At 45.7% G+C, this 26,057-nt stretch overlaps 1 protein-coding gene across 1 annotated transcript in view; it reads right to left on the bottom strand.

The window, feature by feature from the left end:
- Window positions 1-24,778, bottom strand: part of GASK1A (golgi associated kinase 1A) — a 79,006-nt gene extending 54,228 nt beyond the window's left edge. The window contains exon 1 of the mRNA XM_074195588.1: window positions 23,688-24,778. Within this exon, the coding sequence (XP_074051689.1) occupies window positions 23,688-23,690 (3 nt within the window). The 5' untranslated portion in view covers window positions 23,691-24,778. The remainder of the gene's footprint in view (window positions 1-23,687) is intronic.
- Between the last annotated feature and the right edge of the window lie 1,279 nt (window positions 24,779-26,057).

Raw genomic sequence — 26,057 nt, 5'->3', positions numbered from 1 at the left:
TTCTCACTTCTTTCTCTGAATGCAAATAATATCTTTTTCAAATTCCTTTATAGTTATTATGGGCATTTATAATAATCAAAATGACTTATTTGCTCAAAATCCTTCTGCTCATTTCACTCTTGATTATGTCCTGCAAGTCTCTCCATGTTTTTCTAAGATCATCGAGCTCATCATCATTTCTTACAGTAATTTGAACACGGGTCAGACAACCTCTAAATGTCCTAAATCCATTCACTCATGATTAATTTTCTTCAGATACAGATGTCTGGTCCATTAATTTTCTCCAGATACTGATGCCTAGCCTCTGGGATACACCACACAGAAGGCTGAGATTACAGCACATATAACCACAACTGGTTCAACCATTCCCCAATCTCTGGGCATCCCTGCAATTTCTAGTTCTTTGCCCCACAGAGAGCTAATATAAACATTTTAGAACCTATAAGGTCTTTTCCTTTCCCCCTAATTGTCTTTGGAAATGGACCCAGTATGGTTTTTCTGGGTCAAAGGGTAGTTTAAGAACTCTTTGGACATCATTCTGGATTGCTTTCCATAATGGTTGGATCAACTCACAAGTGCACCAACAATGAATAGTGTCCTCATTTGTCCACATCCCCTGTAGAGAGCCTATATTTGAGAGGTTTCTTCAATGCAACATCAGCAACTCCACAACAGGGTATATCAAGAAGGTCTACTCATTTGAGAGAATCTAGGAACCATAGGTAGGAAAACACGGTGGAAACCATTTGGGTGAAGATCAACAGAGGAGGAAACACAAGGAAGATGCACATTGGATGGAGAGAGAGGGTAGATACAGATCACAAGCCTATCACAGGGGTGGCTAGGTGGCGCAGTGGATAGAGCACCGGCCCTGGAGTCAGGAGGACCTGAGTTCAAATCCGGCCTCAGATACTTAATCATTCCCTAGCTGTGTGGCCTTGGGCGAGCCACTTAGCCCCATTGCCTTGCAAAAACTCAAAAAGTAAAATAAAATAAAGTAACAAGCCTATCACAGAGGCACGATGCCGAAAATCTTCTGGAACTCTGTCTCTGCCAAAAGGAAAGTAATTAAAAAATCCCTTGGCCGGCCTTAATACAATTTCATTCTTGAAAACACGGGGGAACCTGTGAAGGAAGTGTTATTTTACACTTGATTATCACCCTCAAGAGTTGCTTGCCGGAAATGATGGGAACCCTGGGGGAGAGTCATCATTCCATCTTAGGTTTTGGAACAGAACAAAAGGAAAGCCAGGCAGAGAGTAATAAGCTATTCTACAGTTTGGAAGAGCAGATTTCAAAGGGTTCAGAGGAAGGATAAAGCGGTAACCACTGGCTCATGGTCTTCAAAGGAATGCCTTCTAAGGAGGAATAAAAAGCTCTCAGGAATGAAATTCTGAAGACACAAAGAGAAATCATTCTGATAAGGAGGAACAGGGAGAGTTGCCGGGAACTCACACACCAAAAAATCTGAGTGTCTAGTGGATGGAGGCAAGGGCAGTTGACAGAAGGTAAATATGAAGGTGTGATACGACCAGCGCAGTCAACATGGCTGGAGGCTGTGAGGAAAGCTGAAGAAAACACAAAGTAAGGGGCGGCTAGGTGGTGTAGTGGAAAGAGCACCAGCCCTGGAGTCAGGAGTACCTGGGTTCAAATCCGACCTCAGACACTTAATAATGACCCAGCTGTGTGGCCTTGGGCAAGCCACTTAACCCCATTTGCCTTGCAAAAACCTAAAAAAAAAACCCCAAACAACACAAAGTAGATTGTTGGGGGAATGAGGAGTTACAAAGGGGAAAGAGTAAAATGAAAAAATAGATGTAACAGGTAGGTGGGATGGTGATAAAGAGAAAACAGAGAAGCTGGAAAGGGATCTTTATTAAGCACCTCCTGTTTTCTGGTATTGTGCTAAGCCTTTTATCATTATTATCTCATAGGATCCTCACCACAACCCTGGAAGTAGGTGCTGCTATTATCTCTATTTTACAGATGGGGAAACTGAGGCAGACATGATAATGACCATTAATGTTTATAGAGTCCTTCCTGGGTAGGAGGCACTGGCTAAGGACTTTATAATTATTATCTCATTTAATTTGCATAACAACCTCAAGATGTCAGTGTTGTTCTTATCCCTGTTTTACAGATGAAGAAACTGAGGCAAACTGAGGGTCTCATTTGAACTTGGGTCAGATGAACTCTTAGTGTCCTAAATCCATTATTTCATGATTAATTTTCTTCAGATACAGATATTTGGTCCATTAGTTTTCTCCAGATACTGACGGCTAGCCTCTAGGATACAGTGTACAGAAGGCTGAGATTATTTTAAGACTCAATGACACAAACAGAATTTGGAAGGATGATGGATGGTGAAAGGCCTCAAGTTTCTGCCACACTGGCTGAAGAAACCAGAGAAATCAGAGACAACATGGTGGTCATCCTCAAGTTACTGAAAGGCTTCACATGGAACAGAGGGAAGGCAATGGGTACGAGTCACGAAGAAGACAATTTCAACTCAATATCAAAAAATGAGAGCTTTCCCCAAATGAACTGGGTCCCCAGGGGCTGGGGTCCCCAGTCAGAGGTTGGGCGAGCATTTCCATCTCTGTCACATGTGCTCTAGGGAAGACTGGGAGCTCCTTCCTCTTTCGGATGGGCTCCCTGGTTCCCGAGGTCCCCTCAACATCGCACCTCTCTGGTTTTGAGTTCTGTCCCCTGTGGTATGGTATCGAGGACTGATGATGAAATGTCCCCCCTTTTGAAAGAGTTCACGGTGGGGACTCTAGATACTGAACATGTCAGGTGGGCACAAACATGGCAGCCGTGTCAGTTGGCTTTAAAGTTTGAGGATGGACACAAAGGAAGGAAGAATTAGGGTTAGGGTTCAAAGAATGTTATTCAGGACACATTGGTGATGTTAGAACACGTGACCTCAGCCATCAAACTTTGTAAAAGGAAAGGAAAACCCTGGGTTCAAGAACAAGCTACAGTCCCTCCCCAACTGTGCGGCCATGGGCAAGTGGCTTCTTCCCTCGGAGCTCCAGAGTCCTGGGTGTGTAGAGTCCAGCATCCTGTGGGCTCTGCGGGACCCTTGGTTTCTCCTAAGTGGAGGAGGAAAAGGACCTGAAGCCGATGTTTGCTTGTGGGTTGTTTCTGTTTTCCCTCGGAGGTGTATTGCTTACAATGAGCAAACATATCTTTTCCAGGACCACACACACATACACAAAATAAATAAGTCAAAGACTATCCCCCCTTCAGCTCCCCTGGGTGACTGACCAGTGGCCGCACTTTCAGTTGCCAAGTTTGTGTGAGACTTCTCCAGAAACAAAACAAACTCAAAGGAAATAGAAAGGAGAGAGAGAGAACCCAAGAGAGATGGACAGTGACAGAGAGGCAGAGAGGCAAGGAGAAGCATCAAGGAGAGGCCAGATGGACAGGGAAATGCAGGGGCAATAAAGAGGCAAACATTATACTCTGAAAACAGGAAATATTAGTTGAATGAAATTGTTGGACTAAAAGATCACTTGGCAAAGATGATAAAATAGCCACGGTTGGAAGGGAGCACGAGAAGACAAAAATATCAATACATTGTTGGGGGGAGCTTTGAATTGGTCCAACCATGCTTGATTTTGGGACCTCATCGGATGAGAACATTTCTATTAATCCATCAAACATTAACCTAAGGGCAAAGAAGCTCGAGTGGAATGCTTCGAGCCACTGGATGAAATGAAATGATGCTACTCCAGAAGTGAATTGAGATTGGTTGAGGAGACTCAAGGAGACATCAAGAAAATGATGAGCAATTCAGAATGCAGGGTTTCAGGGGCCGGCTAGCTTAGAAAGGAAATCACTGGGATGGAGAACACCAGTGTCTCTTCCTCCCCCTTGACCAGAGGATGGTTGTGGGGACTACAGAGGGTCAGAAGATTTTGAGGTGATTATGAGTGTCCTGGGAACAACTGGAAAACTAAAATAAATACGATACGCAGAGGAAAAATAGTTTTAGAAAATTGCAGCGCCATTTAAAAGAAAGATACATCATCATCTCTAAGGTGAAAATCGAGGAGAGATGGGGAAAAGGCCTTCCAGGAGCTCAGACTCTCTCAACCATACCTGCTGCAACCTGGAGCCCTGTTTCCCCTGGACTCTGGCTGTGTTTGCGGGAGATTGTATTCCGAGTCCGGGGGGACATTTTATTTACACCTTAGTAAATACACATTTCTAAAAACTAATGAAGTACGGTTGGCTATTTGATGCCAACTAATAAATCAAAGCAGAAACACGCCACTGACATCTTGGGATCTTCAGGGCTGTCCCTTGGACCTTGAGGAGAGAGAGGCAGTCAGGTGCCCTCTGGGGACCCAAGCTACCAAGGCAAGATGGGTTTGGGAGATGGAGACCCAAGCCTGGGTTACACTTTGGTATGAGGGGTGAGGAGTAAAATAGTGGGAAATGACTTTGCTATAGAAAACTAAAGGCATCAGAAAAATCATTTCTTTAATTCTAAAAATATACTCTGCATAGATGTATAGGTACTCAAATATTCTATAGGCAAACCTAGATATAGTGTGGATAGATGTACATCTATAGAGATAGTATTTATAGATAGATCTACACATCTATTAGACATGTAATGTTTTAGAAGTTTGAAAAAGTATATACATGGGTGGCTAGGTGACGCAGTGGATAGAGCACTGGCCCTGGAGTCAGGAGGACCTGAGTTCAAATCCAGCCTCAGATACTTAATAGTTCCCTAGCTGCATGATCCTGGGCAAGCCACTTAACCCTACTGCCTTGCTAAAACCTAAAATAAGAGTATATATAAAAACTAGATATATTTCTATATACTGAATATAAGACATTAACCACATTAGTACGTATATAGAGATTATATTTTATATTTTGTATTCTTCTTTATATACACATATGGTTCATGTGTGTGCGTGTGTGCGTGTGTCTGTGGAACCGAGCTGAATGCTGAGGAAGGAACAAAGGGCCATTCAATACCAATGAGGAGAGAAGCTTCAAGAATGAATTGGCCACAAACCTGTGAGGCCAGCCCAGAATCAAGGGGGCTTCCCAATACTTGGGGAACAGGCACCGTCTCCCTCTCAGCTCAGGTCTTGGCTAACCCAGCAGCTTCCCCCCCCAGAAGGTGAGTGTAGAGTCCACCAGAACTGGTACAAGGGGTTCCTCTCTACTGTCCCCCCACCAGCCAGATGTGAGCCCCAAGGGTCAGAGATGCCCACCCAAGCCTCTCCTCTCCTTTCACTGCAGATTTCCTTCATTTTCAAAACTGGTCCTACTCAGTGCTGGCTCAGGATGCTCCCTAATCTCTGCAAATAGGGCCTACAAGAGCAGCTGAGGCACCAGCTCCTAGGGGAAGCCTCCACACACAGCACGTACCCACACACACATAGGCACACATAGACAGACATACAAAGACACATGCATCCTCAGCTATACAGATAGGCACACACCACACACACACACACATAAACACACACATACCAGACACACATAGATAGGCACACACAAACACACAAATATAAGGTTCTTGAGGCCAGGGCATGGTTCATTTTTGTCTCCGTATCTTCCAGCCCCTAGGTCTTTACCTCACCCACATAAAATTAATAAATGGGTGTCAAACTGCACCTGCAAAGTGACTTCTTATCTGGGAGTGATCTATACAATCAACATCCCTCTCCCATCTCACATTGGGGTCAGGGAAGACTGAGGGCAAAAGCCAGATTCATGCTCTCCCCTGGGAAGGTCTCCCCATTCCCACTGCCCCTTGTATTGACTCTGGCCTCTGCTTCTTTGGTCAGGATGCTGCGCACATAGCATGGAGAGAAAACTTCAAAGGCCATCTACCCTCTAGACTAACCTTGGTTAGTGTTGTCATAGCGATAACCTCATCAGCCATCTACCATCAAAGCTTCTTGGTTGGTGTTGTCATAGTGATCACCTCATCAGCCATCTACCATCAAAACTTCTTGGTTGGTGTTGTCATAGAGATAACCCCATCAGCCATCTACCATCAAAGCTTCTTGGTTGGTGTTGTCATAGTGATCACCCCATCAGCCATCTACCATCAAAGCTTCTTGGTTGGTGTTGTCATAGCGATCACCCCATCAGCCATCTACCATCAAAGCTTCTTGGTTGGTGTTGTCATAGAGATAACCCCATCAGCCATCTACCATCAAAGCTTCTTGGTTGGTGTTGTCATAGCGATCACCCCATCAGCCATCTACCATCAAAGCTTCTTGGTTGGTGTTGTCATAGCGATCACCCCATCAGCCATCTACCATCAAAGCTTCTTGGTTGGTGTTGTCATAGCGATCACCCCATCAGCCATCTACCATCAAAGCTTCTTGGTTGGTGTTGTCATAGCGATCACCCCATCAGCCATCTACCATCAAAGCTTCTTGGTTGGTGTTGTCATAGCGATCACCCCATCAGCCATCTACCATCAAAGCTTCTTGGCCATCAAAGTTTTCTGGTTGGTCTTGGTCTTGGTCTAGACCTGGGATAGTAGCGGACTATTGCTACAGGGAACCCCTAGTGTGGAAACCCTCTCTCCATATTCAGATTGACAACGAATCCTCAGTTTACAACCTCAGAGTCAATTCAAACACCAACGACTTCAGTGATTTGCTCATAGTCACATGGACAGCACCCGTGAGAGACAATACTCGGATCTTCCTGAGCAAATCTTAATGCATCTATTAATCATACTTGCAAAGCTCTTTATGAATTTTATCTCCTTTGATCCTCACAGCAACTGAGAGGCAGGTGCCATTATGATCACCATATTATAAATAAGGAAACTGAGGCAGAGGTTAAATGACTTGCCCAAGGGCACACAGCTAGGAAGTGTATTTTAATTCATGTCTTCTTCACCAGGCCTGGCACTCTATCCTCTGAACCACCTCTATGAGGGAGGGTTCTATCAGGGAATGAGAGGTGAAGGGGCAGGGCTAGAGTAGCCACCAGGAAATAATATTAATAATTCAAATAACAGCAATAATAGAGAACTTATTAAAAAATAAAAACTAAAGAGACACCTCATCATAGATCACAGAGGAAGCTCATGTGGGCAAAGTAGAAGTCTTCTTGACTTCTTTACTTGCTGTTTGATTAAATAATTTTGGTTTGGGGAGCGGGATTTTTTCCAATCGGCATCATGAGTGCTCTCCAGCTATGATATTTCATCTCCTGCCACCAAGACTTTGCACAGAATGCCTAGAATATTCCCCCCTTGGCAGCCCTAGAAAACAGTGTAGGCAGTGCCTTGGACATGAGGGCTTTCCAGATGGTTATTCAAGCTCTCCCCTGCCCAAACTTACCTCGCTTTTATTCTGTAATAGTAAGACTAGTCTTATCTGTATCTAAGTCAGTGAAATGTAAGCTTTTTGAGGGCAACAACTAGTTGGGGTGGGGAAAGGGGTTGATCCTCAACCCTTTCACAAGCCCTGAATGGGATCTGGTATACAGTTGTCACTCAATGTATGCTTCTCAGATGGAATACAGGCCATAGCCACAAAGAATAGCCTCCATCTAAATGTCCCAGACATGGTGACCCATTGGTGACTTCCCCAAGAATGTGAATTAGCCGAGGAGCTAAAACTGAGAGGAATCTTCAAGACCATCTAGTCCACCTCATTTTACACATGGGGAAAATGAGACCCAGAGAGGCAAAGGGTTGCTATGACAGCAACAAGCAGAAACAGGATTTAAACCTTTGCCTCTAGAGTTTGGGGGTTGTTTTTTTCACTCCCAAGAATCCATGTTATGAAGGAAAAGTTTCAAACAGCAGTTTTGTAAACTCCCACAAAACCACTGAGGCATTGGGGTAAATTCTGAAGTGGAAAGCTTATTTGAAAGTCAGGAAACAGAAGAAGAAAATGCTGAGTCTATAACTAAAGAGAGACGCTGCTCTGACCTTGTCTTTGGAGGGCCGTTGGGTTGGCCAACCACAGGTTACCCTGACCGGGTGGTCGATGTCTCTGGAGAGAGCTCTGCCTTCCTGTCTTTGTGGACCAGAAAACGGGCTAACTTTGAGTGAAAGAGACTTGTCTATCTGCCCCTCCTGGCTTCTCGAGATCACATAAACCTTTGGAATTTGCTGAGAGTGAATATTAAAATGGATGATTCATTCATGGCTGGGGTATATTTTACCCAAAACCTAAAACCTCAGTCTGGTCTGCTGTGCATCCTCACCCTAACAAAGGGTCTTTGCTGCTTCCCACACAGATCTATGTCCCCTACTTCTTCCCTACCCCCAATGACCACTACCTAAATCTCATTTTCTACCTGCTGTGGATTTTTTTGTTTTGTTTTCCTTGTAAAAACAGATGTCTTTTCTTTCCTTGAAGGCAGTAACACACATCTGGCATCAGAGGTGATATGAGACACCACCACAGCGCTGATTAGCCCCCCAGGTTAAAAACAGAAGAAACAACTTGGGGAGAGGGGAGGAGAACAGAATAGGAACTCCTAATATTCAGGAACTTGAGGAAAATAGCTGATAATTTTTATATTGAAATATTCTTAATTTTATTTTTAACTATGGAATAAATCCCACAACATAGTATAATGTAAAGATGATACATCAATCATGTAAATTTGCTATTCCTTTGAAATATATAATAAAGTTATCATAGTGTTTCTTCTTTTCCATTTTTTCTTCCTTCCACTCCACCTTAGAGATGACACTGGACTCCAATTGTGTGTGTATGTGTCTATATATATGTAAAAATTATTTTACACATACTTCTATTTCTCAGTTCTTTCTCTGAATGCAAATAATATCTTTTTCAAATTCCTTTATAGTTATTATGGGCATTTATAATAATCAAAATGACTTATTTGCTCAAAATCCTTCTGCTCATTTCACTCTTGATTATGTCCTGCAAGTCTCTCCATGTTTTTCTAAGATCATCGAGCTCATCATCATTTCTTACAGTAATTTGAACACGGGTCAGACAACCTCTAAATGTCCTAAATCCATTCACTCATGATTAATTTTCTTCAGATACAGATGTCTGGTCCATTAATTTTCTCCAGATACTGATGCCTAGCCTCTGGGATACACCATACAGAAGGCTGAGATTACAGCACATATAACCACAACTGGTTCAACCATTCCCCAATCTCTGGGCATCCCTGCAATTTCTAGTTCTTTGCCCCACAGAGAGCTAATATAAACATTTTAGAACCTATAAGGTCTTTTCCTTTCCCCTTAATTGTCTTTGGAAATGGACCCAGTATGGTTTTTCTGGGTCAAAGGGTAGTTTAAGAACTCTTTGGACATCATTCTGGATTGCTTTCCATAATGGTTGGATCAACTCACAAGTCCACCAACAATGAATAGTGTCCTCATTTGTCCACATCCCCTGTAGAGAGCCTATATTTGAGAGGTTTCTTCAATGCAACATCAGCAACTCCACAACAGGGTATATCAAGAAGGTCTACTCATTTGAGAGAATCTAGGAACCATAGGTAGGAAAACACGGTGGAAACCATTTGAGTGAAGATCAACAGAGGAGGAAACACAAGGAAGATGCACATTGGATGGAGAGAGAGGGTAGATACAGATCACAAGCCTATCACAGGGGTGGCTAGGTGGCGCAGTGGATAGAGCACCGGCCCTGGAGTCAGGAGGACCTGAGTTCAAATCCAGCCTCAGATACTTAATCATTCCCTAGCTGTGTGGCCTTGGGCAAGCCGCTTAGCCCCATTGCCTTGCAAAAACTCAAAAAGTAAAATAAAATAAAGTAACAAGCCTATCACAGAGGCACGATGCCGAAAATCTTCTGGAACTCTGTCTCTGCCAAAAGGAAAGTAATTAAAAAATCCCTTGGCCGGCCTTAATACAATTTCATTCTTGAAAACACGGGGGAACCTGTGAAGGAAGTGTTATTTTACACTTGATTATCACCCTCAAGAGTTGCTTGCCGGAAATGATGGGAACCCTGGGGGAGAGTCACCATTCCATCTTAGGTTTTGGAACAGAACAAAAGGAAAGCCAGGCAGAGAGTAATAAGCTATTCTACAGTTTGGAAGAGCAGATTTCAAAGGGTTCAGAGGAAGGATAAAGCGGTAACCACTGGCTCATGGTCTTCAAAGGAATGCCTTCTAAGGAGGAATAAAAAGCTCTCAGGAATGAGATTCTGAAGACACAAAGAGAAATCATTCTGATAAGGAGGAACAGGGAGAGTTGCCGGGAACTCACACACCAAAAAATATGAGTGTCTAGTGGATGGAGGCAAGGGCAGTTGACAGAAGGTAAATATGAAGGTGTGATACGACCAGCGCAGTCAACATGGCTGGAGGCTGTGAGGAAAGCTGAAGAAAACACAAAGTAAGGGGCGGCTAGGTGGTGTAGTGGAAAGAGCACCAGCCCTGGAGTCAGGAGTACCTGGGTTCAAATCCGACCTCAGACACTTAATAATGACCTAGCTGTGTGGCCTTGGGCAAGCCACTTAACCCCATTTGCCTTGCAAAAACCTAAAAAAAAACCCCCAAACAACACAAAGTAGATTGGTGGGGGAATGAGAAGTTACAAAGGGGAAAGAGTAAAATGAAAAAATAGATGTAACAGGTAGGTGGGATGGTGATAAAGAGAAACCAGAGAAGCTGGAAAGGGATCTTTATTAAGCACCTCCTGTTTTCTGGTATTGTGCTAAGCCTTTTATCATTATTATCTCATAGGATCCTCACCACAACCCTGGAAGTAGGTGCTGCTATTATCTCTATTTTACAGATGGGGAAACTGAGGCAGACATGATAATGACCATTAATGTTTCTAGAGTCCTTCCTGGGTAGGAGGCACTGGCTAAGGACTTTATAATTATTATCTCATTTAATTTGCATAACAACCTCAAGATGTCAGTGTTGTTCTTATCCCTGTTTTACAGATGAAGAAACTGAGGCAAACTGAGGGTCTCATTTGAACTTGGGTCAGATGAACTCTTAGTGTCCTAAATCCATTATTTCATGATTAATTTTCTTCAGATACAGATATTTGGTCCATTAGTTTTCTCCAGATACTGACGGCTAGCCTCTAGGATACAGTGTACAGAAGGCTGAGATTATTTTAAGACTCAATGATACAAACAGAATTTGGAAGGATGATGGATGGTGAAAGGCCTCAAGTTTCTGCCACACTGGCTGAAGAAACCAGAGAAATCAGAGACAACATGGTGGTCATCCTCAAGTTACTGAAAGGCTTCACATGGAACAGAGGGAAGGCAATGGGTACGAGTCACAAAGAAGACAATTTCAACTCAATATCAAAAAATGAGAGCTTTCCCCAAATGAACTGGGTCCCCAGGGGCTGGGGTCCCCAGTCAGAGGTTGGGCGAGCATTTCCATCTCTGTCACATGTGCTCTAGGGAAGACTGGGAGCTCCTTCCTCTTTCGGATGGGCTCCCTGGTTCCCGAGGTCCCCTCAACATCGCACCTCTCTGGTTTTGAGTTCTGTCCCCTGTGGTATGGTATCGAGGACTGATGATGAAATGTCCCCCCTTTTGAAAGAGTTCACGGTGGGGACTCCAGATACTGAACATGTCAGGTGGGCACAAACATGGCAGCCGTGTCAGTTGGCTTTAAAGTTTGAGGATGGACACAAAGGAAGGAAGAATTAGGGTTAGGGTTCAAAGAATGTTATTCAGGACACATTGGTGATGTTAGAACACGTGACCTCAGCCATCAAACTTTGTAAAAGGAAAGGAAAACCCTGGGTTCAAGAACAAGCTACAGTCCCTCCCCAACTGTGCGGCCATGGGCAAGTGGCTTCTTCCCTCGGAGCTCCAGAGTCCTGGGTGTGTAGAGTCCAGCATCCTGTGGGCTCTGCGGGACCCTTGGTTTCTCCTAAGTGGAGGAGGAAAAGGACCTGAAGCCGATGTTTGCTTGTGGGTTGTTTCTGTTTTCCCTCGGAGGTGTATTGCTTACAATGAGCAAACATATCTTTTCCAGGACCACACACACATACACAAAATAAATAAGTCAAAGACTATCCCCCCCTTCAGCTCCCCTGGGTGACTGACCAGTGGCCGCACTTTCAGTTGCCAAGTTTGTGTGAGACTTCTCCAGAAACAAAACAAACTCAAAGGAAATAGAAAGAAGAGAGAGAGAACCCAAGAGAGATGGACAGTGACAGAGAGGCAGAGAGGCAAGGAGAAGCATCAAGGAGAGGCCAGATGGACAGGGAAATGCAGGGGCAATAAAGAGGCAAACATTATACTCTGAAAACAGGAAATATTAGTTGAATGAAATTGTTGGACTAAAAGATCACTTGGCAAAGATGATAAAATAGCCACGGTTGGAAGGGAGCACCGGAAGACAAAAATATCAATACATTGTTGGGGGAGCTTTGAATTGGTCCAACCATGCTTGATTTTGGGACCTCATCAGATGAGAACATTTCTATTAATCCATCAAACATTAACCTAAGGGCAAAGAAGCTCGAGTGGAATGCTTCGAGCCACTGGATGAAATGAAATGATGCTACTCCAGAAGTGAATTGAGATTGGTTGAGGAGACTCAAGGAGACATCAAGAAAATGATGTGCAATTCAGAATGCAGGGTTTCAGGGGCCGGCTAGCTTAGAAAGGAAATCACTGGGATGGAGAACACCAGTGTCTCTTCCTTCCCCTTGACCAGAGGATGGTTGTGGGGACTACAGAGGGTCAGAAGATTTTGAGGTGATTATGAGTGTCCTGGGAACAACTGGAAAACTAAAATAAACATGATATGCAGAGGAAAAATAGTTTTAGAAAATTGCAGCGCCATTTAAAAGAAAGATACATCATCATCCCTAAGGTGAAAATCGAGGAGAGATGGGGAAAAGGCCTTCCAGGAGCTCAGACTCTCTCAACCATACCTGCTGCAACCTGGAGCCCTGTTTCCCCTGGACTCTGGCTGTGTTTGCGGGAGATTGTATTCCGAGTCCGGGGGGACATTTTATTTACACCTTAGTAAATACGCATTTCTAAAAACTAATGAAGTACGGTTGGCTATTTGATGCCAACTAATAAATCAAAGCAGAAACACTCCACTGACATCTTGGGATCTTCAGGGCTGTCCCTTGGACCTTGAGGAGAGAGAGGCAATCAGGTGCCCTCTGGGGACCCAAGCTACCAAGGCAAGATGGGTTTGGGAGATGGAGACCCAAGCCTGGGTTACACTTTGGTATGAGGGGTGAGGAGTAAAATAGTGGAAAATGACTTTGCTATAGAAAACTAAAGGCATCAGAAAAATCGTTTCTTTAATTCTAAAAATATACTCTGCATAGATGTATAGGTATTCAAATATTCTATAGGCAAACCTAGATATAGTGTGGATAGATGTACATCTATAGAGATAGTATTTATAGATAGATCTACACATCTATTAGACATGTAATGTTTTAGAAGTTTGAAAAAGTATATACATGGGTGGCTAGGTGACGCAGTGGATAGAGCACTGGCCCTGGAGTCAGGAGGACCTGAGTTCAAATCCAGTCTCAGATACTTAATAGTTCCCTAGCTGCATGATCCTGGGCAAGCCACTTAACCCTACTGCCTTGCTAAAACCTAAAATAAGAGTATATATAAAAACTAGATATATTTCTATATACTGAATATAAGACATTAACCACATTAGTACGTATATAGAGATTATATTTTATATTTTGTATTCTTCTTTATATACACATATGGTTCATGTGTGTGCGTGTGTGCGTGTGTCTGTGGAACCGAGCCGAATGCTGAGGAAGGAACAAAGGGCCATTCAATACCAATGAGGAGAGAAGCTTCAAGAATGAATTGGCCACAAACCTGTGAGGCCAGCCCAGAATCAAGGGGGCTTCCCAATATTGGGGAACAGGCACCGTCTCCCTCTCAGCTCAGGTCTTGGCTAACCCAGCAGCTTCCCCCCCCCAGAAGGTGAGTGTAGAGTCCACCAGAACTGGTACAAGGGGTTCCTCTCTACTGTCCCCCCACCAGCCAGATGTGAGCCCCAAGGGTCAGAGATGCCCACCCAAGCCTCTCCTCTCCTTTCACTGCAGATTTCCTTCATTTTCAAAACTGGTCCTACTCAGCGCTGGCTCAGGATGCTCCCTAATCTCTGCAAATAGGGCCTACAAGAGCAGCTGAGGCACCAGCTCCTAGGGGAAGCCTCCACACACAGCACATACCCACACACACATAGGCACACACAGACAGACATACAAAGACACATGCATCCTCAGCTATACAGATAGGCACACACCACACACACACACACATAAACACACACATACCAGACACACATAGATAGGCACACACAAACACACAAATATAAGGTTCTTGAGGCCAGGGCATGGTTCATTTTTGTCTCCGTATCTTCCAGCCCCTAGGTCTTTACCTCACCCACATAAAATTAATAAATGTTTGTAGATTCACATGATGAATGAACAGTATCTCAATTTCTCCATCAATGGGAATAATCATAGAACGTCATATCCCCATTTCCCCATGGCCTACCACAGAGTTTGGCACAATAAAGGTACTTATTAAACAACAGTTGAATAATACATAAGCCCACAACAACCAATTGTCCACTTAGTTTCCAAATTTCCAACTTTCCTACACCAAATCCTAAATCCATTCTCATCCACTTAAGCCACTTGGGACTTTTTTTTCCCTTGTAAAAGGCTACTAATTTACCAAGGAAAAAACCCAACTAAGGGCCAGATAAATTCAAAAATAAATTTAATTTAGGTTGTAATTCTTTTTTTTAGAATTGGAGAAATCTAAAATGTACTGTTCCTCTATTTTTAAGTTAGGAAACTATTACTGAACAAATACAACAATTTTTAAGTATTTCAATCAGTTAGGCTAAAGCTAGCTTGAACCAGCTCCTGAGGGCTGGATGTTTTTATAATGTGTATATTTATACCATAGAAAGGGACAAATATTATAAATCAGGATGACCTATGGTTTTGTTCATTGTCTTGCCTATAAAGTGAAATAGAAGTATTCATTATTATTATTATCATCATTATTGTTTAGATTTAGGAAAGTGATGGAGAAAACATTAATAATGTATATTAAATTTAAAAGTATCTTATGTAAACATATTCCCTGGAGAGCTGGTTGTTAAACATTTACCAATACCTTGATAATTTTAGTTCTATATTATGACTAGTTTACTGAATAAATCGTAAGAAAGAGAAAAAAGCAAAAATAAAATGGTGGCCAAAGACAGAGAGAGAGGGAGACAGAGAGAGAGAGATCGACTTTTGGAATATGCCTGGGTTCTAACTCCAAGTTGTATTTTTGCATCATTAGGCATCTCCTCCAGTGTTCCAGGCCAAATGAAATGAAAACCAATGCCAGCAATGACTCATGGGCCAAAGGCTCTCCGTCCTGAATCACACCATCCTCCCTCCCCGTAGGAACAACCTCCCTCCGTGGAGGTTGAGAATGCTAGGCCAAGTAGGGTTTCCAGGAAGGCCAAGCTGTTTCCCCGGCTCCACTGGAGAAGATGAAGAAATGTAAGGGAACTTGTAGTCGTTCCTCCATTACAGCCCAGTCACTGCCAGTCTCTCAAAGGCGCTCCATGCATCGGACTCTGAACCCACTTGATGAAGAAAACCATAACGACTCAATCCAAAAATCTACCATGAAAAACAAAGCTGCCCCTGATTTTACATGTTCAACCTATATCAGATTGTTTGCTGCCAGGCGAAGGGCTGGGAAGGGAGGGAGGATGGTGGAAAAATGTGCAACTCAAAAGTTTGCAAAAGGACAAATGTTGAAAACTATCTTTGCATGTAACTGGAAAATAAAAAAATGAATGAGAGTTAAAAAGAAAAATACTGCTATTAAGCCATTGACTTTGGGATCCACAGTGTGGGCCAAGCTGTGCCTCCCAGCCAAGGCTTCCATTTTCCATTCTCTGGTGGTTATGAGCCCTAGATGAAGTGTGCTCAAGTTCTCTGTAGTCTCCTCTCTCTCTCTCTCTCCCTTGACCCTGCCAGTCGTGAGCTGAAGATCCCATTTGGTTTTCTGGGCTCCTGAGCCTTTTGTCTCCACCCAAATATTTTGGGATTTCAGTTTCCAGTCAAGAGATTTATTAACTAATCAGTCCGGTTAACTGATACATACATGAAATCAAGGAGATAGAGAAGAAAAGGGGAAGGAAGATGAAGGGTGAGCAGAAGTACATACCCCCCTGAAATCTGAAGGGAGGGGTGCTATCACTCCCCATCAGATACCTGAAGCTTATGGCACCTTTCTTGGCTCACAAATAACTAATCTTTTTTTCCTTAAGGACTGAGAAGAGGCATTGGGAAAAAAATGTCTGATTAAGGGATCTTGGGCCTTCTATGAGGCCCCTTGAGCAGGAGGAGATATCCCCTGAGATGACCTCCCCAGAAGCATCCTGACCTCCCGGATCAGTCCTTGGGCTTCTGCCTAGATTTTCTTGCTTTACAAATTTGTTTCCTGGTGCACTTTCAGGATTGGTGGTAATTTCTCCAGAAATCCCTGCGGTCCCTCCCAGGCAATCACCCACCACTGGCCAGAAGTTTAGGGACTGGTTTCCAAGCCAGTACTCTCTAACGAAGTCCCAGATATAGAAGAGAGGAAATTCTCTGAGCATTTGCTTTGCTAAAAGATGTGGGTTTTTTTCCCCTGCCCAGAAGGAAATGGGGCTGAAAGGATCTAAGGGATCAGTTTTTAAGACAGCTGTTGGTATCCTGGGAACACAGGTACAGAGCTGGAAGGGGTGGTCTGGTCCCATCATTTTATTTTGCAGGTGAGGAAACTGAGGTTCAGAAAAGTGAATGACTTAGGATCATAGATTTAGGTTTGGGAGGGAACTCAGAGTCCTAATTCAATGCCTTTATTTTACAAATGAGGAAACAGAAGCTCAGAGGAGTGAAATAACTTGCCAAAAGTCACACAACAGTAAAGAGGCAGGACCAGAATCCTTGGACTTCAAAGTCAGTGCTATTTCCATTATACCATGAGACTCCTTTACCTTTAAATTCCAGACAAAAAGAGAAATTTTTTCTCACCATCTTCCTTATTTCAACATCCCAATGCCTCAATAGGCTATTGATTCTATCTCCCTGGATACCTACTCCCCCAGGGCAGAACCTACATGCTCAAGTTATTCCTTCTTATTCTATTCAGTTATTATCCATGTCTTTCTAAGAATATTCTAGAGAAGATTCATCCAATGCCTAGGTGACGTTCTTCTACCATCTGGTTGCCCCATCTCGTTTCTCATCATATTATTTTAGTATAATAGTATAATTGTATATTAGTATAATAATTTTAGTATATTATTTTTCCTCTCTCCCTTTCTCTCTCTCTCTCTCTCTCTCTCTCTCTCTCTCTCTCTCTCTCTCTCTCTCTCTCTCTCTCTCTCTCTCTCTCTCTCTGTCCTGAGTTCAAATCCAATCCAATCTCAGACACTTAATAATTACATGGCTGTGTAACCTTGGGCCAGTCACTTAACCCCAATGCCAAAAAAGTCCAACTCTTTCTTCCTTCTCTCTCTCTCTCTCTCTCTCTCTCTCTCTCTCTCTCTCTCTCTCTGTCTCTCTGTCTCCGTTTCTCTGTCTCTCTCTATCCGTCTGTCTGTCTCTGTCTGTCTCTCTCTTTGTCTCTGTCTCTCTCTGTCTCTCTGTCTCTCCCCCCCCCCCACCCCATAAGCTTTATCATCTTAGGCAGCCGACTGACATCCACATCTAAATAATACAGAAATGCACACCTGGAGTCGGCTTTACTAGGGCTGTAGAAGTTAATAGGAATCTACATTTTATTTTTCAGTCTAAGGTTCATTGAACAGGGGAATGTTGGGATCAGAACTAGTCTTTGGCAGTTCCTTACTGAGATAATACTCACAACCCCAGGATTTCCCTTGAGCTCCAGGTCTGCCTCCCCACGTGCCTTTTGGACATTTCAAATTGGATGTGTCAGAGACAACTCAAAGTCAGCGTTTCTCAAACAAAACTCATTCCTACCCCCAAGCCCTCTTCTCTCCCCAATTTCACCATTTCTGTTGAAGACCCCACCAATCTTTCTTCAGCACCTCAAGGTGTAATCTCAGCACTATCCTAGAGTCTTCCCTATAGCTTATGCCATATATTTAATCAGTTTTGTTTTGTTTTGTTTTTTAGGTTTTTGCAAGGCAATGGGGTTAAGTGACTTGCCCAAGGTCACACAGCTAGGTCATTATTAAGTGTCTGAGGTCGGATTTCAACTCAGGTCCTCCTGACTCCAGGGCCAGCGCTCCATCTACTGTGCCACCTAGCCGCCCCCTAATGAGTTATCTCCCATCTCCACAGCGGCTCTCAGACCCAGCCCATTCCCTCCACTCTCCTAGGGACCCCCTGGACCCTTATTATCCCCCTTCTAGAGTATTACAGCGGCTTCCTCCCCCATTGCTTCTCGCCACTCAATCCATGTTCCGCATTGCTGCCAATGGACAGGTTTGACCATATCATTCCCTTAATCAATCAAGCAAGTCTAGGCCAAGGACTAAAATATAAATCCCTGTTTAGTCTTTAAGACCCTGCATACCTTGGTTCCAGGGAGGTTCCCTCCCTTCTGCTTCATCAACCCCTCCAGGCTGCCCTGCTCTCTCTTTCTCCCTCATGACTTCCCATCGCCAGTCCTGGGATCTTTGCCCCGGACATCCCTGGGATCTGGTGTCCTCTCCCTCCTCACTGCCGCCTCAGGGAATCCCTCCTTCCATTGAAGTCCCAGTTCAGGCACCATCTTCTGATGGAAGCCCAATCCATCCTGCTCTCCTACCTTCTCTTTAACTGATTTGCCTTTATTACCATTGACTCACTTTTCATTTATCCGTGTATGTGTGGGTCATCTCCTCCACCGGAATGGAAGATGTTTGAAAAGAAGGACTGCTTCATTCTTCCTTCAGAGGCAGCCAGATGGTGAGATGGGTTGAGTGCTGGGCTTGGAGTCAGCAAGACCTAGTTCAAATCTCACTCTTGCTTAGCCTCAGTTTCTTCAAAAGTAAAATGAGGAGAGCCATAGCCCCACCTCCCAGAGTTGTGAGGATCAAATGAGACAATATTTGTAAAGTACCTGGCAAATAGAGGCGCTAAATGGATGCTTATTCTCCTTCTTTCTATCTAGCACACAAGAAATACTAATACTGGTTGTTAGTGGTGAGATGTGACAGCCGGCTCCTTTCTCATCCACCAACACTGGGAGGTCATCACAGTTCTGATTCTTCTGACATCATGGCAACCCCTGATTCATTACCATAGAATTGGGAGGATGGGAGGGGGAGAGAGAGACAGACAGACAGACAGAGAGACAGGGAGGGAGGGAGGGAGGGAGGGAGGAAGGAAGGAAGGAAGGAAGGAAGGAAGGAAGGAAGGAAGGAAGGGAGGGAGGGAGGGAGGGAGGGAGGAAGGAAGGAAGGAAGGAAGGAAGGAAGGAGTGAAGGAAGGGAGGAAGGAAGGGAGGGAGGGAGGGAGGGAGGAGGGAAGGAGGGAAGGGTTTTGGTGCTGCAGCCCATGACCTCTGTAGACTGTAATTTCCCCATCCAATCCAGCCAACTCCCTTCCTCCTAATCAAATCTGAGCTCAACTCATTGTCATCTGCGAGGAGTTTTCCTTCCTTCCCCTTCCCTGCCTGGAGACTCCCATGAGCAAATGGCCAAAGAGGAAAACAAAAAGAAGGCAGGCACTAGCTGGTACACCACGGAAGTGGAATTAAGAATGAAATGGCATCTTGTCAACGACTTTCGATGTTGTTCCTGATGTGAGTGAGAGGAGCAGAACCAGAAGAACACTGCACACCCTCACAGCAACCTGGGGGGGGGTGATGCTTAACCTGGATGGACTCGCTCCTTCCATCAGTGCGACGACCAGGGACAATTCTGGGCTGTCTGCGATGGAGAATGCCATCTGTGGGGCAGCTGGGTGGCACAGGGAAGAGAGCACAGCCCTGGAGTCAGGAGGTCCTGAGTTCAAATCCGATCTCAAGCACTTAATAATGACCTGGCTGTGTGACCTTGGGCAAGCCACTTAACCCCATTGCCTTGTCAAAAAAATAAATAAATAAAAAGGAAATGAGAATACCATCTGTATCCAGAGAAACAATTGTGGAATTTGAACAAATATCAAAGACTATTACCTGTAATTTAAAAAAAAAACCCTTTATTTATGTAATTTCGCTATCTTTTATACTTCATGTTTCTTCCTGAAGGATATGGTTTCTCTCTTATCACACTCAACTTAGATCAGTGTATACCATGGAACCAATGTAAAGACTGACAGGTGCCTTCTGTGGGGGGTGGGGGGGAGGGAAGCAAGATAGGGAAAAAAATAAATTTTTTTAAAAGATGTTGTTCCATATTTATAGATATGGAAACAAACCTAGGACATTATTATCTAAAAGTTGCTCATGGGCATCTCTAAAGCTCTTTACCCGCGTGGTCATCAGATCCTCCCAAGAACCCTGAGGTAAGTTCTTCTATCTCCGCTTTACAGTGACAGGTCTATTGTCTGAGGCTGGATTTGAACTCCAGTCTTCCTGACTCCAAGTTTGATGCTCTCCTCCGAGCTGCTCTGCCAGGTTTGATCGTGGGAGGCTCGCCCAACCAGCATTGGCTTCAGCTGTGTGACATTGGGCACGTCATCATCTCTGGGCTTCAGTTTCTTCTTCCATAAAAATATATCAGTATTTTATAGAATCACATCTGGAGCAATTTATCAAGTTTGTGAATTTTCCTTGATTTTTCTCTTTGGCTATTTCACAACTATATTAGAATTGAGGCAGCTGGGACACAGGACCTACCTACAGTTAGGACTCGAGTTCAAATCCAGCCCCAGACACTTGTCAGCTCTGTGTCCTTAAAGAAATCACTTAACCTCTGTTTCCTTATCTGTAAAGTGGGAATGATAGCTCCAACCTCCCAGAATTGTGGTCATAAGTGAGATAATATTTGCAAAACACTGCAACCCTTTGGCTTTGGTACCCTAAGTTGTTGGTATTCTCTACCCCATTATGGAAAAGAAAGGAAGGAAGAAATCAACAGACATTTAAAAAATGGCTAAAGGAGGGGCAGCTAGGTGGTGTAGTGGATAGAGCACTGGCCCTGGAGTCAGGAGGACCTGAGTTCAAATCCAGGCAGTTAATAATTACCTAGCTGTGTGACCCTAACCCCATTGCCTTGCAAAAAAATGAAAAAAAAAATAGTTAAAGAAGGAAATTTGAGATGGATGCAATTTGTCATTGTGGGGTTACAGTGGATACAAAGAACCCACAATTTCAAAGGTTCTTGTGACCAGGATTAATCAAGAATAATTCTAATTCCCTCCTGTTAGCACATGTTATCCATGGACCTCAGAACTTTATGGAGACCTCATGCCTCCTACCCTGCTTACCAGCAAAGGAGATGGCTGGCAGGGTCAGCAGGCTTTGAAAATGAAGGCAGAGGTGGGAAGAAAGGCAGTTCCCACCTAGTGAAAGAGGCACCTCCCTCAATGGCTCCTCCAGGTTAAACCTGGGAGCCTCAGTGCTTCAAGGGTTGGTTATTGGGAATGGGATGCTTGCTTTGGCCACTATACCCATTAGTCCAGGGCCTTTGCAAACAGGTAGGGACTCCATCCTCATAGCCACAGGCTGCTATTGCACCCTCAGGAGGCCCCAGAAATCCTTCTCAGGCCAACAAACCTGCTTGGGAAGGGAGCCTGCATCTTTAAGGTCAGACCTCCAGAGCATCCTGCCTGGGCTGGCTGGCTCTTTACCAGCTTTTTCTTGGCCGCCTCTCAACCTCCTACAGGAGGAAACAGGCAGGAAAAGAGGGCTGGCTTCTCTCCTGTCTGTGCCCCTCCACTCCCATCTCTTTCTCTGGAGCAGCACAGAAAGAAAATAAGGCAGCCCCAGCTCAAGAAGGCTCTTTGGTCATTCCCCCCCATTGGGCATGTTCCCCTTGGTCCTCAGAAACATGTCCTGTCCCTGGGACAGATCCTAGTGCACTGGGACCATCAGGTTCATCTTGATGGACCAGGCTTTAAAGACAAAATCAATTCTTGGAAAGCAGGCTCAAAGGAGAAAATTCAGATAACAAAAGTGGGCAATCCAGAGCACAATCTGCCCAGGGGCCAACCTGCTCCCCCAGCTCTGGGTACACACATGGGACAGCCTTGGTGGGGCCTTTGCTTCTCCCAGCAGAACGGTCAGTCTCTCTAGATGGGGCACCTTGCAGACAGCTCTGAACAGGGCAAGGGAAGTTGCTCACAATAGCCCTAGAGTGAAAATAGGCACATATATCTATCTATAGGGAGGTAGGGAGGTAGGGAGGTAGATAGATAGATAGGTAGATAGATAGATAGAAAGATAAACAGTTATATATATATATATTTTTTTTTTCCTGCACCAGAACTCTAAGTTGTAGAGTATCTGTAGACCTACCTTTGCCAGTCGATTTCTCTGGCATAGAAACTTCCTACTACAGAGGCAGGTTAGGATCGACTTTGCACCTTATAGCTTTAAAGGTTTGCCTGGAGCACAGAGAGGGACAAGTCCAGAGTCACACAGCCAACCCCATTCCAACCTGTAGGCTTGCTAGAGCCGTTACCCCATTATCCCCTCTCATTGAACTTTTTAAAAACTCTGATTGTTAGGAAGGCAAACAGTAGGTGCTCAGTAAATGCTTCTAGCCTGACACTGACTCTAGCTTTCCCCCATTATCCTTAGACCTCCCTTCCACCAGACGCTTCTTCCAATTCTTGACTTTCGGAGCTGAGGCTGAGGAGTTATGGGGAGAGGGAAGGGGGCCAGCTGGGTAGTTCCATGCCCCCCCACGTCATCTCTCCCTCCTCCAGACAAGATCTCCCCAGTTTCAACTGACGGTCAGTCCATGTCATGAATTCAAAGAGCTTCCCACCCCTAGAGTCCAGTTGAACATCCTTCCTAAAGGATGGCTTCCAGAAGCAACACAATTCTCCAGCTGAGTCAATCGAGGCGTCCAGGGAGAAGTCACCTCTATGTTGGGCAAGCTAAGCTTTAGACAATCCCAGTCTCCAGTTTTGTCTGCTTCGTCACACTGCCTTATGGTCCACTAAGAGCCTCAGATCTTTTTTCATGGCATCATTGCATTAGACCTGTAAGAAGTCTCAAAAGCCTGAGGAAACTGAGGCTTAGAGGACTGAAATGACTGATCCAGGATCAATCTGAGGCAGTATTTAAACTCAAGTCTTCTTGACACCAAGTCTAACCACCATGCCACCCAGCAGGGTTCATCCCTAGCAAATGAGGAGGGGGCTCCATAATATTCCCACTTATTCCTATGAGATCCTGCTGCATTCAGAATCAAGATTTGCCACACATTATGTGCTGCCCCTTCAGGTCTCCGTATGGTCTGCCCCCTGCATGATCAGCTCTGCCTTGGCTTGGCTTGGGGGTCTTGCCCCCAGAGCACGATTTCTGATTCTAGCCCTTTCTAGACTCATCTTGCAGACCCAAGGTTCAGAGAAGTGATCTTGCCCAAAGGCCCCCAACCCAGTGAGCTACAATGGCATCTGTCACTGAATGGGGAGCCTGGTTTTGGACAGCAAAACTTGTGAGCCCTGATTCAGGCTTCGGAGCATGATGCCCAGGTCACTGGTCCCCGGGAACCCCACCAACATGCCCCCTTCTTTAGGTTTGAGGAATGAAACCCTTAAATCCTACCATGGTTCAGCAGAGTAGCTGCCTGACCCTCCACTCCTCTTCGCTCTCTCCACAGCTGCTTAGGGTCATCTCCGGAACGGATGGACTTGGGGGGCCATCGGAGGCACCCCAGTCCCCCCCGAGGGTCAGCCTCAGACCGTAGGGGTTCTGCCAGTTCAGCCCCTGGACATACTTCTGCACCGGGTCGGCTTTTTAGATTAAAAAGTCCTCCTGCCTCTTTACCAGCAGCCCCTTCTGCCCCAGAGGCTCCCAGGGACCCCGGGGCAGCCTGGAGCTCAGGTTCCCAAGCAACAAGTGCCTTGTGCGCTCTCCCAGACAGCCTGAACTGCCTGGAGGTCCTGGGGCACCCCGGGTAGTCTGCTCCACGTCGTGTGCGTGTGTGTGTGTGTGTGTGTGTGTGTCTGAGTGTGTGTATGTGACAGAGTGTGTATATGTGTGTGTGTCTGAGTGTGTGTGGCTGAGAATGAGTCTCAGATGTCTGAGAGTGCACACCTGGGGGTGGGCACCTGCCCAGGGAGCTCCTAGGTGGAACTGAGAGTGAGGTGGAGCATGAGTCTCGGTGTGAACACCTGAGGAACCATGTGGGCAGGTGCACACCTGACCCGGATGAGTGTGTGCCTGTCAGAGGGAGTCAGAGTGTGACCAGAGGTGCCAAAGCCCTGCCCCACCAAGCTCGGGCAAGGGGCAAGCACAAGGGTGTTGCTTGATCTGTCCACAGCTGGCTGGGCTGGGTTGGGCGGTTCAAGACTGACCAGCTCTGGGCTGGGCAGGGCTAGATAGTTCCAGGTAGGGCTGGGCAGTTCCAAGCTGGGCAGTTCCGGGCTGGGCAGTTCCAGGCTGGGCCAGTCAGTTCCAGGCTGGGCTGGCCAGTTCTAGGCTGGGCAGTTCCAGGTTCAGTTGGGCAGTTCCAGGCTGGGTCGGGCAGTTCCAGGCTGGGTCGGGCAGTTCCAGGCTGGGCTGGCCAGTTCTAGGCTGGGCAGTTCCAGGTTCAGTTGGGCAGCTCCAGGCTGGGCAGTTCCAGGCTGGGCAGCTCCAGGCTGGGTCGGGCAGTTCCAGGCTGGGCCGGGCAGTTCCAGGCTGGGCAGCTCCAGGCTGGGCAGCTCCCGGCTGGGCAGCTCGGGCCGAGCGGGCAGCGCAGCTGGAGCAGCTGGAGCCGGGCAGCAGCCTGCTGTCCTCCCTCAGCCAGCGCAGCCCCACTCTTGGCGGGGAGGGGCGGGAGGGGACGAGAAGGGAGGCCGGCGGGGAGGAGCAGCCCCTGCCGCAGACTCAGCTTCCTTTCACAATAAAAGCCTCTTGTCCTGGCAGACCCCAGGAGCCCCCGGGCCAGCTAAGAGCCCCTGGGCTGATCCCAGGTCTCAGCCCAAAGGAGAGGAGAAGCCAGCAGGACCCCCCTCAGCCCCCCGCTCCTGCTCTGAAGTCAGGGGGATGGGCCCTCACGCCAGCCACTTTCCTTCTCTGGGACTCAGTTTCTTCATCTGAAAATGAGGAAGGGGTTCACCAGCTGTACCTTCAGTGGAGCACCCACTTTGAGCCAGACACTGCCTGAAGCACTCCACAATATCCAAACAAGTGGGGGGGTGCTGTGATTCCTCCCATTTTAAGTTGAGGAAACTGAGGCAGGCAGGGTTAAGCGACTTGCCCAGGACGGCCCAAGTCCAGAGTCTGAGGCCAGAGAGACTCCATCGTGCTGCCTCTCCATCGGCGATCCTCTGGGGAGGAGGTGGAGGCAAGTCCTGGAAAGTGTCAGGGAGAAAGACAGAAGCTTTGTAGCATTATCAGATGGGTTTTCCAAGTCACAGGGATGCTGGGTTCAAATCCTGTGACCTTGGGTAAGTCCATACTGCTTCATAATGTGGAAGAAACTTTAAGGTCAGCCTCTTCACTTTACAGATGAGGAAACTGAGGCCTAGAGGTGGGGATGACTTAGCCAAGGTCGCACAACTAGTAACTGTCAGAGATGAGGTGATTCTAAGTGTAGAGCTGGAAGGGACCTCCAGGTCCTACCCCATTAGTCTGTAAGGAAGCTAAGTGACTTACCCAAGGTCAAACAGCTAGATAAGTAAGAAAGTCCTATGTGAGGAAAAAGCTCTGGATCTGGAGCAAGAGGACCTGCCTTTATGTCTTTTTCCTCCTACTTTACCACCTGTCACCTTAGAAAAGTCATTTAACTGTCCTGGTCCTCAGTTTCCTCATCTGTAAAACAAGGGAGATAGACTTGGGGACCCCTAAGGGACGTTCTTCCAGGGCTAACTCTAGGGTCCAAAGGAGCCATCTGGCTGGACCATCGAATGCATGAAGGGAGCCAAGTTTAACAAGCCTGGAGCTCCATGGAAGGAAAACTTCTGACTCTTTGAGGCTATGGAGCCTGTG

This window comes from Macrotis lagotis, chromosome 7 (genome assembly GCF_037893015.1).
Source record: "Macrotis lagotis isolate mMagLag1 chromosome 7, bilby.v1.9.chrom.fasta, whole genome shotgun sequence".
Lineage (NCBI taxonomy): Eukaryota > Metazoa > Chordata > Mammalia > Peramelemorphia > Peramelidae > Macrotis > Macrotis lagotis.
Note: the sequence above shows the minus strand (reverse complement) of the source record. Positions and strands in the feature narration are given on the sequence as shown.